The 17724-nt window shown below is 41.2% G+C and overlaps 1 protein-coding gene across 2 annotated transcripts in view; it reads left to right on the top strand.

Annotated features, from left to right (window-relative positions):
- Window positions 1-17724, top strand: part of Nos1ap (nitric oxide synthase 1 adaptor protein) — a 273616-nt gene that overhangs the window by 203895 nt on the left and 51997 nt on the right. Inside the window, exon 4 of one of the 2 annotated variants that reach the window (XM_034509272.2) lies at window positions 6055-6113. In XM_034509272.2, the coding sequence (XP_034365163.2) occupies window positions 6055-6113 (59 nt within the window). Of the gene's footprint in view, window positions 1-6039; window positions 6114-17724 lie in introns of both variants that reach the window. The other variant, XM_076937935.1, reaches the window with a different exon arrangement.

Genomic DNA, 17724 nt, shown 5'->3' with positions numbered 1-17724 from the left:
ATAAGGTAGAGTATTTACAACAGGGTGAAAGGCCCTTAGAGAGAAGTCATTTGCCCCCAGAGCCTCCCTGCTCATCTTTAAAGTGGGAGGCTAATGTTAATATGTAAACGAAGTGTTATGCAGACATTCCCTATTTAAATTAATGAGGGCTAGAGATGTAGCTTAGTCCATAGAGTATTTGCTTTGCATGCACGAAGCCTTGGATTTGATCTCTAGCACCACCCAAACCAGTTGTAGTCCTACTGACCTATAATCTTAATATTTTGGAGACAGAGGAGGGACGATTAGAAGTTTAAGGTCATCATTAGCTCTGTGTAAGTTCAAGGCTACCCTTGGCTACAAGAGGTACTATCTCAAAACAAAACAAGAAAAACCAGTAGGAGGTCTTGTTAGAGAGATGGCTCAGCAGGTAAGAACACTGTTTGCTCTTGCAGAAGACCCAGGTTCTGTTCGAGTATCTACATGATGGCGCATAGCCATCTATAACTCCAGTTCCAGGGGATCTGATCCCCTCTTCTGGCTTCCATGGTCACTAGACATGTATATGGTACACATACATACATATATACATACATGCATACATACATACATATATGTAGGCAAAATTTTCATACAGATAAAATAAAGAAATCTATTTTTTATTTAAATAAAAAGGCACAATGGGTTTTCCACCCATAACAACTAAGAAACATCTGAGGATAAAAGCTAAAACAGGTAAAGGTGAGTTCCTTCTTTGTCCTTTCTGATATGCCCTGTTAGTCTAAAAAGAAGCAAGTGGCAGGCAAAGGCCTAGAGGGTTAATAAATGGGGTGGCACCTGGGAAAAGGCAGATGACTGACAGATTGTGGGGATAGATGTTTAGAGAAGTGGTTAGGCTAATAACCCTGGGCTTGGCTCAGGGCCCTGGGAGGCAAGCAGGGGACCAGGAATCAAAGGCTGGAGCCATACACCCAGGACTACAGAATGGGGTGTGGCTGGAGGCTAGGTATTTGGAGTCAGGTACCTGTTCCACACTCATGGCTGGCCTCCATGCCACTCCGTTCCATTTGCAGAGCTAGTGAGAGGAGAATGTTATCTTTGGGGGACTTTGCTAGCCCCTGCTCTTCTTTTGCTCTTAATGCTTGCACTTCGGAAGGTGCCATGCGACACATGTCTGCAGTGGAAGGAGGCCACAGGCAGCCCTGTTCCTTGTTCCTCCTATGCTATGAAGGACACCCAGTCCCCAGAGGGCACCCAGAGGCGTGCGGCTGCAGGGTTAGAGTCCTGTGCCCTCTCCTCTATGTCTGTCTTCATTTCCTGTCTGTCTCAGAGAGCACAGCTGGGCCAGAATGGAAAGTTGCAGAACTAAAAATGTCCTCACAGCTACCAAGAACCGAAGCCCTATTTTCAAGCATTTGTGTAAGGAGGAAGGGAAGGAGGAGGAGGCTGGCTTTGGCTAAAGCTTGAAAGTTATGTGGGCTTGCTGACGATGGTGGAACCAGTTTGGCTAAAATAACTGTTCAGGTATACTTCTCTAGCCTAAGCTTGAAACTAACCTTAATTTGTAATCTTGCAAAGCCCACTTCTTTCTTTCTTCCTATTTCATTCTCTCATTATTGTTTATTATTATTATTATTATTATTATTATTATTATTATATTCTTCCATGAAATTGGGAAAGTAAGAAGGAAGTGGCTTGTTTGTGTGTTGACTTTAAAACACTTGCAAAGTAGAGGAAATAAGAGTTTATTTCAGACTAAGGACACTCTAATATTTTTTCAGTTAAGCTGGGTGTATAGCTGGGTGGTAACATGCTCAAGGAGTCTCTAGGCTTAATCCCCCGTGCTGCAGAAACAAAAGCCCACCATGTTCTTCAGTTAAGATGCTGCTGGGGGTGGGGGGCTCCGCCTAGGGTAAGCCATTCTCAGGACTGCATGGTTTCTAGATTGTCCCAGGCAGTGGGGCCAGCATTGTTCTAAGAACCCTGTAGACTCAGTTCTGTCCTGACCAGGCTGCTAACCAGTAGCCACATCTTACCTTTGTGAATCCATGCTTTGGGGGATTATTTGGAAGAGGTGAGTAGAAAAAGCACCAGGTGGAGGGTGGAGGAGGGGTGCAGATCCCTCCGTTCCGATGCTCTGAGAGTATTACTGGCACATAGAAGATACTGGGTTTAAGACAAAATAAAACAAACAACAACCCAAACCAAAAACAAAACAACTCTTTTGCCTAAGGTTCTTGGATAAGCAAAACCCTGGTGAGGCTCTCCTTTGAGTTACCTTGATCTGTTCTTCATGGATTTATTGAATTCACCCAAGGTTCACTGCAAAGTTTTTAATGAAAAGGAGAAGATGTTAATGGGAATTTTCAGAAAAGGAAACTAATTAGGTGGAGATAATGTTAAAGGTTGCCCTCCTTCTATGGATATGCTCTGCAGATGTGGGGATAACCCCTAAAATTAATTTCTGATTTCTATGGTCTCTGTCAGTGTTGCTTGATCCCCGTGAAATTCATACAAGATGCCTAGAGCCTGGCCTTGCCACCATCCTGTCCAAGAATGCCAAAAAAGGGAAATAGTCGCTCTGCACTGTTTTTCCTCTCTATTTCTTTCTTTTAATGACGGAATTAGTTGCATTCTTTAGAGTTGCAAAGAAGAGTCCTCCCAAGATTATTTTTGACATTGGAGGAGCATTGTTGGGCAGGGAAGACACATAATCTGGTGCTGGATTGCTCTCTCAGCACCACAGCCACTTTAAGTAGAAATGTATGCTGCAGGTCATAGAAACCATCTACCATTACTAGGGCTCGGAACCTGGAAACCAGAAATTAAATGGTGTGGGCAGAGGTTTCTTTATGCTTCATATATCCCAGGCTCGAAGCTTGAGAAGCTGGCAACCCAGATATGTCACAGGAGCACATGCAAGCCTGTTCGTTAGCAAGAGGAGAAGGAAAGGGCCAGCTTGGCAAGGCAGAACACTGCTAGGCGTAACTAGTCTTCCAGGCAAATGCTTAGAAAATACAACTGTTCTTCGCAGCCCCACCTGACAAAGCCAACCTGGCTAAGTAGAGCCCTGACTTGCCCACTACTGGGCTAGCATCACAAACACTAAGAATACCATCAGAGAAGGCTGAGAGCCAGAACTTCCATCCTTGCCAATGGTAATGAGTGTCTCATTTCCCCCCACCCCCCAACCTTATTCCCTGTGTGATGTCTGTGGGAGCCTGGACTCCCACCATTGCCCAGGAGTAATGAGACTGAGTAGACATGTGATAGTAGGGGGGAGGACACTTGCAATTAGGCACAAAGCACTCTTGCACCCTGCACCCACGAGCTCGATGGGACACTAGAACTGCACAGACAGTGGTAACCACAGGAAGTGCCCATGGGTATCTGCCAAGGCCAGTGAGAAAACCACCCTTAGCAACATGGTGTCTTTCTCTTCCCCCTGTTGAGGCAGTGCTGAGGGATGGATGATATTAAAACAAAGTTTTCAATGAATCTCAAGTTTTATAATAGTTTAAGGATTCTGGGTTTCAACTGAAAGTCATTTACTATAAAAGAAATAAAAATATCTCAATTAAAAAAACGTTATTGTTAAAAGCTTACCAATTTAAAAAAAAATCCTACACTGAAATTAACCAGACCCAAGGGCTATACATCTCAGTGAGCTTCTACACAGTTAGAATAGCCATTCTGAAGATTTGAAAATGACAGAAAAAAAAAAAACTCACTCTGAGCAGAAGAGCAAAAGGTAATTAGTGGATGTTAACACCAGGATGCCAGATATGTTAAAGTTACCTGACTAAGACTTTAAGGAGACAGTCATAAAAATGCTTTATGAGCAATCACACATACTCTTGTTTTTATTTTCGTTTTGAGCCCCTGACTTACTACATTGCCCAGGCTGGTCTGTAACTCCTGGGGTCAGTGATCCTCCTGCCTCAGTTTTCTTACATGCTTGGGCTTTTAGGCATATGTCACCATGTCTGGCTTCTGTCTTTGAACAGATTAAAAAAAAAGTAGAAAGAAGAAATATAAGAACTTAGTATCCAAATAGAAATATTAGAACCAAAAACTTTGACAGTCAAATAAAGCTCAACAGAAGGGCTCAGAGGCAAATAGTAGGTGCCTTATAAACATTGCTGATTGAGTTGAAAGCGCAGGAAGACTTTATTGTGACTGTAGATGTGGTTTAATGTTTATGACATAAAAAATTCTTCTCTAAATCAAATCACATTTTAAACATATTATATGTTGTTCTTTTAAATAAAGCTTATTGTAAACATTTGTGTTAAAAACAGGCATCCATGTATTTGAACTTTTAACTTTGAAAATATTTGTGTTTTTCAGCTGGAAACCAGCTCCAATGTGTGTCAGTAGGGTTATGAATGAGGTGAACTTGATGGGTTCATGGTGTCATGACTAGAACACAGAAAGGAATGTGTTTTTCTGCCATGCTGATCAGACCACAGGTTACTTCAAAGAAGCAGGAACAAGTATCGTCTGTACAAAAAAAATGTCAACTATGGTAGCAAAAAGTTTGGAAAATGCCTCCAGTAAGGGATGTTTGCAGACCTAGGACTTAGCAGTTTTGAACCTGCTGTGTTTTGGGAGGGTTCTTAAAAAATTAGTCTCCCCATTGTGTGCTATTCCACACAGGCCATTCAGAATGTTGGAGGGTAGCGAGTAGCCATTATGAAAGAGAATCTTTAAATAATAGCTACTGAAAATTTGTTATCTGTAAAACTAAGCTGATTAATACTGAGTGCTTGTACGAGATCGAGCTCGCCATTCCCAGCATGGATGGAGTAGAGACTCACGAAGTCCTTAGCTAAGGAACTGGTGGTACTGGAAGGCTGCTGGGGAACGGGCAGTCAGTTTCATGTTCCCATAAATGACCCTATACAATACAGGTAACATCACATGGACTCAGTTGATATAAATAAACAAACACATGATGTTGGGAGCAAAAAAACAGTAGATAGGGGAGGAAGTGAAAGGGAGGAAAGGAGGTTGATTTGATTAAAACACATTACACACATGGATGAAATTCTCAAACAAAAGAATTTAAAGGAAAATTTATGTGTGGAGTGTGTGTGTGTGTGTGTGTGTGTGTGTGTGTGTGTGTGTGTGTGTGTGTCTGGTAAAGCTGCTTGCTTCTTCTGATGTTACTTTCTGGGCCTGAATATGATATTATATAGTCTCCTGGAGAGCTTCCAAACCCCATGTTTTGAAAGTGGCCAGCCACCCTCTGCCTTCTATTTAAAACTCCACCTTGCTAAAAGACCTTGTTCATGAACGCAGTGTTTCCCTGGTCTCCCCAGTCTTTTTGTTCACAGATGAGTCCAGTCTTCCCAGGTGTCCTGGACAACTCTATGTACCTGTGACAAAGACCAGGAAGGGTGGAACAGGACTCTCTGTCCCTGCTGTGGGGAGTCAGGCCTGAGGAAAGGTGGTTGGTTGCTGACATTGGGGTGCTGCTCCTTTCTTCAGGCAGTGCAGTCTGAGTTTGCTCACCCCCATGCTTCCCCTATGCTTCTCTTGTTGATCACAGCCAGAAGGAATATCCATTTATGAGTAACTGCAAAGGCACTAGTTAACCTTACCTGACACGCAGAATAAGTCCCCATCCCTTTCCAGAGGGACCTGGGACTACATTTCACTTGCGTTTAACAGCATCCTCCACACATCGTGAAGTTTTAGCCTCACTCTCTGCTCTTCCATTCCTCTTCATCCACACCTCTGGATTGATATACGGCCTCTTTTTTTCCTATGTCTTTTTAATTTCTCTAAGGAAATTTAGTCTGCCTGTGCTCCCATGAGGCCCTCCGGGCTCCTGCTCATCCTCTTGTGCCTAGAGAGACACTTTCTTAAAGTGCTTGGAGGAAACTGATCAGACCAGACACATGACATTTTCCACTTGTCCTTTTGAAGCAATCAGCTCTGAGCCTCTTACAGGGAAAAAGCCAGGAGCAAAATGCATGTGTTTGCATATTCATCAGTAGCACACTGTGTGCCCTGGTTCTGTCCTGAGGACAAGCCTAACTTATTCATGTACAGCTTCTTTTATTGCAGAAAAAGGAGTGGACATGGGATGAGAGCAAGATGCTGGTGATGCAGGACCCTATCTACAGGTAAGAGCCTTGCCCAGCGCTCAGGGGGATGCTGAGTGCCAGGGACCCTCACTGTCTCCTGGAGCCATCTCTTAAGAACCGGTGGGTGCAGACCAAGTTAAATAAAGGACTAATGCCTTTCCCCTCTGAGACCTGATAACTTCTGTAGATGTAAATATTTAAGATGAAAAGTTTTCTGGCCATGAATTGCCCTGGGGGAGCTTTGAAGAATTTCTCCATGGTATGTAATTCAAATGGCCACATTGTAATTGGAGGCCTTTTCAATTTGTGCCGATTTTTGTGCTACTTGAAATTCCATAATTGCATAGATATTGATCGTGAGAGGCGAGCTAACTGTGTTATCTCTTCCCCCATACTTTCAATTTCCCAGTCTCTGTCTCTTCCACTTTTCTTTCTCTTTAGGATGTGAACATAGTGAAGAGGTTTTGATCACGTCAAAAAGCAAAATGTCCCGAATGAAACCTCCAGGACCTTGTGTATTCCAAATGCTTATGCTCCTCTACAGAGGACCATAAAATTCATCTGTAGAGATATTAACCCTCAAGCTGATAGCCCGGGGTGGGAGGTATCTGAGGGTCAATGTTTTGGATTGGTGCTCTGATAAGATAGGCTCCAAAGAGCTCATCTCTTACTCCTGTCACCATACAAAAACAGGGCTCTTGGGTACCATGTCTAAACCAGGAAATAGACCTTTATCAGACACTGAGACTGCCAGTCCCTTGATATTAGACTACCCAGTCTCTGGAACTATGTGACATAAAATATTAATGTTGCAAGCCATTCAGTTTATGGATGTGTTATTATAGCAAACTGAGCTGACACACACCCAGAAGTTGCTTTCACAGTTAGATTGGTATGACTCCCACAGATGTCGGATGGCTGTCACCCGTATGTTTTCACAAGAGAGAAGAAAATCATAACAATAACACAAAGCCCAGAGCTTTCCTGGGAACCATGGCGTGCCCTTGACCTGTGGCCATCATCCTTCTGTGCTGAATTCTGCAGGTCTGCCTCCCCCCTTCTTCCTGTTTTCTCCAGTGGGAAAGAAGTCATCTGGAGGAGAGTTTGGAGACCCAGAGTTGGATTTTTGCCTTTGTCCACCCTCAAGTTATTGCCATGCATCTGGTGATGAAGTGGATATGGGTTCTTGAAATAAATAGTTGTTTCAGTGTGTTATTGCAACTTGTTTTTTGCTCATTAAGTAATTAATTCATCACCCTTGCTATTAGACTGTAAGGTTCTTTAAGGGAGGAACCATTCCCTGTTCGCCTTTGCATATGCAATGTCAAGCCAGTGCCTGGCCCATATGAGGCACTTAATAAATGTGCGATAGGTGGGTAGATGAATGCATTAAATTACTCTATGATAATTAACATAAGTTATGGTAATTCACTACAGGGAACAATTACCCTCTGCTTGATTGATGAGAAAAAGTTTTAAGAAGTAGATTGCATTAGAGCTAGGACTAGAAGATATAAATAGTGTGTGCGTTTTATAAAAGAAAAGCAGCATTTTATATGAATGTGTTATCTGTGTGTGCATCCCATGTGGGTATGGGTTCCCATAGAGGCCATGTCTCCTGAACCTAGATTAACACTGTCTGCTATCGATTAACACTGTCTGCTATGGATGCTGAACATTTGTGTTCTCTGGAAGAACACTAAGTGTGTTTAACACTGAGTCATCTCTTCAGCCCCCAGGGAGTGAGTTTTGTTTATTTGTTTGTTTTGTGGGGTTTTTTGTTTGGTTCTAGGGGTTTTGTTTTGCATTGTTCTGTTTTTGCACCATGTACATAAAACAAAATGACCTTTTACACATGCTGTTCATGATTTTTCTTTATGAGTCAGAGTCTCACTACGTAGCTCTGGATATCCTGAAACCCAGTATATAGACCAGGCTAGCGCTAAACTCAGAGAGCTTCACCTGCTTCTGCCTCCCAGGTACTTAAATTAAGGGCATGCACAACCATGCCTGGCTTGTCCGTGAATTTAAATTTTGCCTGTTCTTGATTGTAAGGACTTTCCCATTTCATACAGTCCAGTCAAGGTGTTTACTCTTAAACAGTTTTATTGGGGTAGAGGGGCATTCAAAAGTGAGAACATCTTTAAAGTGAACAACTTGGTAAATTTTGAGACATATGGACGTTAATGAAACCATCACCTTAGGCAACACAGTAGACACTCTTGTCACCCCCAAAGCGACCTGCACATTCATCTGTTCCTCCTTCATCCCACTCCATCTTCCTCTAACTGCTACACCCCACTGTTGAATTCTGAGAGACTTCTGGTTAGAAGTTCTTTTCACATTTATTATAGATATATCTCTGAGTTTGAGGCCAGCCTGGTCTACAGAGCAGGTTCCAGGACAGCCAGGACTACACAGAGAAACCCTGTCCCAAAACAAACAAACAAACAAACATTGTTTTTCATTGTGGTTTTAATTTTTAACTTTATTTAATTTATTTATTGGTAGGCTCGGCTGTCCTCAAACTTGCAATCCTGCCTTGGATTGCCAGGTACTGTAGTTATAGGCAGGCACCACTATATCTTATTAAAGTCTCAATTTCTGGTGGAAGTCAAATTTACCAAAAAATCTTTACCCAACTCAAAGGCTTTCTGCTTTCCTTTGGCGGTATTATAATGTTAGGTTTTCTATGCTCTATGATCATGTGGATGGCTAATGTGGTTTCATGTGAGGGATGAATCAAAATTCACTCTCTCTACTTTCCTCTGTCCTGTGCTGTTCATATTACCAGTCATGCATAGCCAGTCTTCCTGGCCTATTTGTAGGAGATTATTCTGTTTCTTCTGAACTGGTATGTGTGTGTATGTGTGATATATACATACATACATACATACATACATACATACATACATACATACATATGTATGTATGTATGTATCTATATGTGTGTGTGTATATATATATATATATATCCCATCACACATGTTATTTTTAAAAGTGTTAGAATTTGATAGGCTATTCTAGATGCTATATTTACTTCCATAATGTGGCATTTTATGGTTCTTAAAAATTACATCATGTTATCATTTATTTATATAACTAACTAACTGTGTCAAGCCTTAGCTTGTGGTGTTTCCTAGACTTTTAAGAATATTTACAGTAATTGCTTTGAGTTCTATTTTACATGGTGTGTAGTGTTATTTTTCTTAGCCTAAATAAAGAAACAAAGATACCATGTCTACATATCAGTGGCAACTGAAATTCATTTGAGTCTGCTTGATTTTGAATATTTGAGACTCAGGATTCCGAGAGAGCCCCAGGATGAGTATGGGAGTACGTGGTAAATGCTTTGCCATGGAATCTAGACTTGCAGAATTGGGTGGGAGTTGCAAATAGAAGGTCCAGAAAGGGTTAGAGCAAAATCTTTCATCAGCCTTGCCCGCTGTAGACTATGAGTCAGCATATCCAGGAACAGCTATGAGCCTGAGCTAGTCTGCTAGATTTCAACTGCAGAGGGGCCAAGTGCAGGGTCTGGGGGAAGCTTCTGGCTCTTTTTGGCGATAAACCTTTAAGTTTGCAGTAGCGTTTCTGGTATGGAACCTGAGCCCACTGCTGTTCAGCAGATTTGACAGCTGTGCAGGACAGTTGGATGCACAGTATACAAAAGTCAGGACAAACTTCAAAAACCAACTCAAGAAAACCATGATGCTGTCCTCCTGTCTCTAACCATTCATCTCCAGAGGATGACGGCTGCTGTTTCACTTCCTCTTGCCAAATTCCCACCAGTTTCTCTTATGGACAACCCCCTGAAGGGGGCTTTTGAGGGAAGAAGATCCTGGGACACAAATGGCTGGCTTGGCTGAGGTCAGTCACTACAAATTTCCACAGCAGACCCTCGTAGCCTCTCCTCCCTGGCTTTCTGCAAGTGCTGATTAATGAGAACATTCTCTTCCAAGTCACACATGATGCTGTGGAATGAGACAGAGATAGGCCTGAGAAGTGACGAGTGCGAGGGTTTTGGTGGTGGTGGTGGTGGTGGTGGTGGTGGTGGTGGTGGTGGTGGTGGTGGTGGTAGCAGTTGCTGTTTTGTTTTTAACTCCTTCCTAACTTTGGATTTCACTTCCATCATGAAGATGCTTGCTCTTCCTGTCTCTCAATGACATAGTTCCTGGGATAAAAATAAGGTCAACAGTGTGCTTACTTACCTCACATTGTGGGAGCCATTGCTGTGGAATTTTAGTGTGACTGCCTAGGAATCACTTTCTATTCTCATTGAATCTGAGGGAATGAACATGTTTGACTGCATCAATCCCTGTGGTATTGATTCCTAGCTACTGGAGACTGAACTCTGAACATCACCCTTCTTTTTTTTTTTTTTTTTTTTTTTTTTTAAATACTAGACAAAGTAACTTATGACTGAAAGCCTTCAGGAAGCAAACCACAGTAATTCTCCAGTCCTTTAAGTAACTAAACCAGGTAGATTTGTTCCCAACTGGTTTTCAGACACTTCTCAGAAATGGCTTTAATATCCAAACAGTAGCTGAAGTCCATGGCAACTGGTCATATCACAGGCACAGTCAAAAGCCAGAGACTGCTGAATACATGGGCTGACCTGAGTTTCTTTTTCTGCAGTATTGAGAGTTTTCTGAGTGTGTTGTAGCCACTTCTAAGGTGTACATGCTCCTGAAAACAAACTCTCATTCATGTGCCTGTAACAACCCTAGAGAAAGTCTCTGGTTCACAAAAGCAAACAAATAAATGTCTTATAAATAGAAGAATGGGGTTAGTAAAGAAAGAGGAGGAGAGGGAGGAGATTGGGGGAAGAGCAGCAGGAGGAGGAGGGGGGTTGGGAAGAGGGAGGGGCTTGAGGAGAAGGAGAGGAATAAGAAATAATGGGAATGTGTGTGAATATAATCAGAATATGTCACATCCATGTATTTAAATGTCATCATCTAATAAAACTCACTGTTGTGTTTAACTATGATATATTATATGTTAATTGTATTAGTCAGGGTTCTAGGAACAGAACTGAAGTCCTCAGAACAAAACGGACAGTTTCCTCTGTTTTTGGCTTACCTACCAGGACTGTTTGATAAGACCCTATTACTGAAGACACTGGCTTATTCTTCATGGCTTGTTCAGCCTGCCTTCCTATAGCACTGCAGACCACCAGCCCGGCTTGCACTGCCCATACTAAAGCTAGGCCCTCTCACATCAATCATCAATATAGAAAATGCAACAAAGTGTAGTCCACAGGCTAGTTAGATACCGCCCTTCTCACCTCAATTGCTCTTGGTCACCGTATTTTATTTCAGGAACAGACAAGAAACTAGAGCGCCTGTAAAGAAACATACTTTTCAGTACAATGGAAGTCAGAAAGCACTGAATTATTGTTAAGAATATGTTAAGTGCCTGCCAAGTGCTAAGGTTTAGCAAGAACTCCTTAAAACATTTAATTATGAAAAATCAAGCAGGAAAAATTCTTAGGTAACTTTTGTAGAGGAGCTGAGAAGTCAGTGGGGAGAGCATCAGTCCCGGAGCATGGATGACGGGTTTGAATCAAGGAGAGTGGAGTTGGAAGAGAGGAAGATGTGAGGTTATCCGGGTGGGTGGTGGGAAGAGCTGCTTCAGTGAAGGCTGTGGATAGAACCTTTCAGTCATTTGGCAGAGGCAAAAAGAATCGTGATGTGATGAGTTGGAACTTAATGATAAGGTGAAACAGAAATCTATTTTAAGGAGAAGAAATGGTAGCATCCTCACAAAAGGGAGGAGGAATGGTTCCTAGGGGACGGAGATTGGCAGTCTGGAAAGTATGTAGAACTTTGCAGTGTTGCTATTTTTAGGCATGTAATTACACACAACTCTGAGCTGAGATATATAGGTAGGATCATGTCATTATGAGAGACGGTAGAAGCACTAATCATTAGTCACTCTGTTGTTTTATGAACCCAAAGAAAAACATTTTCAGTACCCTTAAAACTCTTAGAAATTTATACTGTCCCTCTGGAGTCAGGGATAATTCTGCTCCATAGTCCTATCATAATTAGGGTTTTATTTCTATAAAAAGACAGCATGACCAGAGCACCTCTTATAAAGGAAAACATTTAACTGGGGTTGGCTTACATTTTCAGAGGTTTAGTCCATTATCATCATGGTGGGAAGCATGGCAGTGTGCAGGCAGACATGGTGCTGGAGAAGGAGCTGAGAGTTCTACATCTTTATCCACAGGCAGCAGAAGGAGACTGTGTACCACACTGGGCATAGCTTGAGCATGGGAGACCTTAGAGCCCACCTCCACAGTGACACACTTCCTCCAACAAGACCACACCCACTCTAACAAGGCCACACCCCCTATTAGTGCCATTCCCTATGAGCCAAGCATTCAAACACATTCTTCTATGGGGGCCATGCCTATTCAAACTACCACATATCCCTCCTTCTGTGTTAGTCAGATTTCAGTCACAATAGCAAAGACTCAGCCCAGCTTACTTTTTTATTTATTTATTTTTATTGGATATATTTACATTACAGATTTTATCACCTCCCCCCTTCCCCTCACCACTCAGGAACCTCCTATCTCAACCCCCCTCCTCATGCTTCTATGAGGATATGCCCACACCTACCCCCGCGACTCCCACCTCCCCACCCTCAAATTCCCCCCCCACTAGGTGTTCATCCATCATGGGACCAAGAATCTCCTCTCCCACCTATGCCCAACAAGACCATCCTCCCCTTCATGTACAGATGGAGTCATGGGTCCCTCCCTATGTGCTCCCAGGCTGGTGGTTTAGACCCTGGGAGCTCTGGTTGGTTGGTATTGTTGCTCTCCTCATGGGGCCACAAACCCTTTCTGCTCCTTCAGTCTTCTCTCTAACTTCTCCATTGGGAACCTTTGATCAGATCAGTGGTTAGCTTTGAGCATTGGCCTCTGAATGTGTCAAACTCTGGCAGACCTCTAAGGAGACAGCTATATCAGGCTCTTGTCAGCATGCACTTCCTGCCATCCACATCAGTGTCTACCTTTGGTGACTGTACATGGGATGGATACCCAGGAGGAATGGTCTCCAGATGGCCCCTCCTTCAGCTTCTGTCCCACACTTTGTTTCCATATTTGCTCCCTTGAGTATTTTGTTACTCCTTCTAAGTATGACCAAGGCATCCCCACTTGGTCTTCCTTCTTCATGAGCTTCATGTGGTCTGTGAGTTGAGTCTTGGCTATTCCAAGCTTTTGGGTTAACACCCACTTATCAGTGAGTAAATACCATGTGTGTTCTTTTGTGATTGGGTTACCTCACTCAGAATGATAATTTCTAGTTCCATCCATTTACCTAAGAATTTCTCGAATTCATTATTTTTAATAGCAGAGTAATACTCCATTGTGTAAATGTACCACATTTTTTGTATCCATTCCTCTGTTGAAGGACATCTGGGTTCTTTCCAGCTTCTGGCTATTATAAATAAGGCTGCTATGAACATAGTGGAGCATATGTCCTTTTTATATGTTGGAGCATCTTCTAGGTATATGCCCAGGAGTGGTATAGCTGGATCCTCAGGTAATGCTATGTCCAATTTTCTGAGGAACTGCCAGACCGATTTCCAGAGTGGTTGTACCAGCTTGCAAACCCGCCAACAATGAAGGAGTGTTCCTCTTTCTTCACACCCTCGCCAGCATCTACTATCACCTGAGTTTTTGATCTTAGCCATTCTGACTGGTGTGAGGTGGTATCTCAGGGTTGTTTTGATTTGCATTTCCCTAATGACTGAGGACGTTGAGCATTTCTTAAGGTGCTTCTCAGCCATTCGAGTTTCCTCAGTTGAGAATTTTTTGTTTAGCACTGTACCCCATTTTAATAGGGTTATTTGGTTGTCTGGAGTCTAATTTCTTGAGTTCTTTGTATATATTGGATATTAGCCCTCTATCGGATGTTGGATTGGTAAAGATCTTTTCCCAATCTGTTGGTTGCCATTGTATCTTATTGACAATGTCCTTTGCCTTACAGAAGCTTTGCAATTTTATGAGGTCCCATTTGTGAATTCTTGATCTTAGAGCATAAGCCATTGGTGTTCTGTTCAGGAACTTTTCCCCTGTGCCTAGGTATTTGAGAGTCTTCCCCACCTTCTCTTCTATTAGTTTCAGTGTATCTGGTTTTATGTGAAGGTCCTTTATCCACTTGGACTTGAGCTTTGTACAAAGAGATAAGAATGCATTGATTTGCATCCTTCTACAGGCTGACCTCCAGTTGAACCAGCACCATTTGTTGAAAATGCTGTCTTTTTTCCACTGGATGGTTTTAGCTCCTTTGTCAAAGATCAAGTGATCATAGATGTGTGGGTTCATTTCTGGATCTTCAATTCTATTCCATTGATCTTCCTGCCTGTCTCTGTACCAATACCATGCAGTTTTTTATCATTATTCTGTAGTACAGTTTGAGGTCAGGGATGGTGATTTCCCAGAAGTTCTTTAATTTTTGAGAATAGTTCTTGCTATCCTGGGTTTTTTGTTATTCCAAATGAATATGCAAATTGCTCTTTCTATCTCTATGAAGAATTGATTTGAAATTTTGATGGGGATTGCATTGAATCTGTAGATTGCTTTTGGCAAGATGGCCATTTTTACTAAATTAATCCTGCCAATCCAGGAGCATGGGAGATCTTTCCATCTTCTGAGATCTTTGATTTCTTTCTTCAGAGACTTGAAGTTCTTGTCATACAGATCTTTTACTTGCTTGGTTAGATTCACTCCAAAGTATTTTATATTATGTGTGACTATTGTGAAGGGTGTCATTTCCCTAATTTCTTTCTCAGCCTGTTTATCCTTTGAATAGAGGAAGGCTACTGATTTGTTTGAGTTGAGTTTATATCCAGCCACTTTGCTGAAGTTGTTTATCAGGTTTAGGAGTTCTCTGGTGGAAGTTTTGGGGTCACTTAAGTATATTATCATATCCTCTGCAAATAGTGAAATTTTGACTTCTTCCTTTCCTATTTGTATCCCTTTGACTTCCTTTGTTTGTCTAATTGCTCTGGCTAGGGCTTCCAGTACTATATTCAATAGGTAAGGAGAGAGTGGTCAGCCTTGTCTAGTCCCTGATCTTAGTGGGATTGCTTCAAGTTTCTCTCCATTTAGTTTGATGTTGGCTACCTGTTTGCTGTATATTGCTTTTACTATGTTTAGGTATGGGCCTTGAATTCCTGATCTTTCCAAGACTTTTAACATGAAGGGATGTTGAATTTTGTCAAATGCTTTCTCAGCATCTAGTGAGATGATCATGTGGTTTTTTTCTTTGAGTTTATTTATATAGTGGATTACATTGATGGATTTCCAAATATTGAACCATCCCTGCATTCCTGGGATAAAGCCTACTTGATCACGATGGATGATTGTTTTGATGTGTTCTTGGATTCAGTTTGTGAGAATTTTATTCAGTATTTTTGCATCAATATTCATAAGGGAGATTGGTCTGTAGTTCTCTTTCTTTGTTGGGTCTTTGTGAGGTTTAGGTATGAGCATAATTGTAGCTTCAAAGAATGAATTGGGTATTGTTCCTTCTGTTTCTATTCTGTGGAATAGTTTGAAGAGAATTGGTATTAGGTCTTCCTGGAAGGTCTGATAGAATTCTGCACTAAAACCATCTGGTCCTGGACTTTTTTTGGTGGGGAGACTTTTAATGACTGCTTCTATTTCTTTCAGGGTTATGGGACTGTTTAGATGGTTTATCTGCTCCTGATTTAATTTTGACACTTGCTATCTGTATAGAAAATTGTCCATTTCATCCAGATTTTCCAGTTTTGTTGAATATAGGCCTTTGTAGTAGGATCTGACTTTTTTTTTTTTAATTTCCTCAGTTTCTGTTGTTATGTTTTCCTTTTCAGTTCTGATTTTATTAATTTAAATACTGACCAGCTCCTGGTTTTGTTGATATTTTGTATAGTTCTTTCTGTTTCTACTTGGTTGATTTCAGCCCTGAGTTTGATTATTTCCTGCCATCTTGTCCTCTTGGGTATATTAGCTTCTTTTTGTTCTAACGCTTTCAGATGTGCTGTCATGTTGTTAGTGTATGCTCTTTCCATTTTCTTTTTGTGGGCACTTAGAGCTATGGTTTTTTCCTCTTAGCACTGCTTTCATGGAGTCCCACAAGTTTTTATGATATGTCCTCATTTTCATTAAATTCTAAAAAGTCTTTAATTTCTTTCTTTATTTCTTCCTTGACCAAGTCATCATTGAGTAGGGCATTGTTTAGTTTCCACATGTATGTGGGCTTTTCATTGTTTTTGTCATTATTAAACACCAGCCTTAGCCCATGGTGGTCTGATAGGGTACAAGGGATTATTTCAATCTTTTTGTATCTGTTGAGGCCTGTTTTGTGAACAATTATATGGTCTATTTTGGAGAAGGTACCATGAGGTTCTGAGAAGAAGGAATATTCTTTTGTTTTAGGATGAAATGTTCTATAGATATCAGTTAAGTCCAATTGGTCCATAACTTCTGTTAGTTTCATTGTGTCTCAGTTTAGTTTTTGTTTCCATGATCTGTCCATTGCTAAGAGTGGGGTGTTGAAATCTCCCACTATTATTGTGTGAGGTGTAATGTATGCTTTGAGCTTTAGTAAAGTTTCTTTTATGTATGTGGGTGCCCTTGCATTTGGGGCATAGGTATTCAGAATTGAGAGTTCATCTTGGTACATTTTTCCTTTGATGAATATGAAGTGTCCTTCCTTATCTTTTTTGATTACTTTTGGTTGAAAATCGATTTTATTTGATATTAGAATCACTACTGTAGCTTGTTTCTTGGGCCCATTTTCTTGGAAGATTGTTTTCCATCCTTTTACTCTGAGGTGGTGTCTGTCTTTTTCACAGATGTGCGTTTCCTGTATGCAGCAAAATGCTGGGTCATGTTTATGTATCCAGTCTGATAGTCTATGTCTTTTTATTGGAGAATTGAGTCCATTGATATTAAGAGATATTAAGGAAAAATGAATGTTGCTTCCTGTTATTTTTGTTATTAGAGGTGGAATTATATTTGTGTAGCTATCTTCTTTTGAGGTTGTTGGAAGATTGCTTTCTTGCTTTTTCTAGGTTGTAGTTTCCCTCCTAGTGTTGGAGTTTTCCATCCATTATCCTTTGAAGTGCTGAATTTGTGGGAAGATATTGTGTAAATTTGGTTTTGTCATGGAATATCTTGGTTTCTCCATCAATATTGATTGAGAGTTTTGCTGGGTATAGTAGTCTGGGCTGGCATTTGTGTTCTCTTAGCGTCTGTATGATATCAGTCCAGGATCCTCTGGCTTTTATAGTCTCTGGTGAGAAGTCTGGTGTAATTCTTATAGGTTTCCCTTTATATGTTACTTTACCCTTTCCCCTTACTGCTTTTAATATTTTTCTTTGTTTTGTACATTTGATGTTTTGATTATTATGTGGCAGGAGGTATTTCTTTTCTGGTCTAGACTATGTGGACTTCTGTAGGCTCTTGTATATTTAAGGACATCTCTTTCTGTAGGTTAGGAAAGTTTTCCTCTATAATTTTGTTGAAGATATTTACTTGCCCTTTAAGTTGGGAGTCTTTACCCTCATCTATACCTTTTATCCTTAGGTTTGGCCTTCTCATTGTGTCCTGGATTTCCTGGATGTTTTGGGTTAGTAGCTTTTTGTA

Source organism: Arvicanthis niloticus, chromosome 7 (assembly GCF_011762505.2).
Source record: "Arvicanthis niloticus isolate mArvNil1 chromosome 7, mArvNil1.pat.X, whole genome shotgun sequence".
Taxonomy (NCBI): Eukaryota; Metazoa; Chordata; class Mammalia; order Rodentia; family Muridae; genus Arvicanthis; species Arvicanthis niloticus.
Note: the sequence above shows the minus strand (reverse complement) of the source record. Positions and strands in the feature narration are given on the sequence as shown.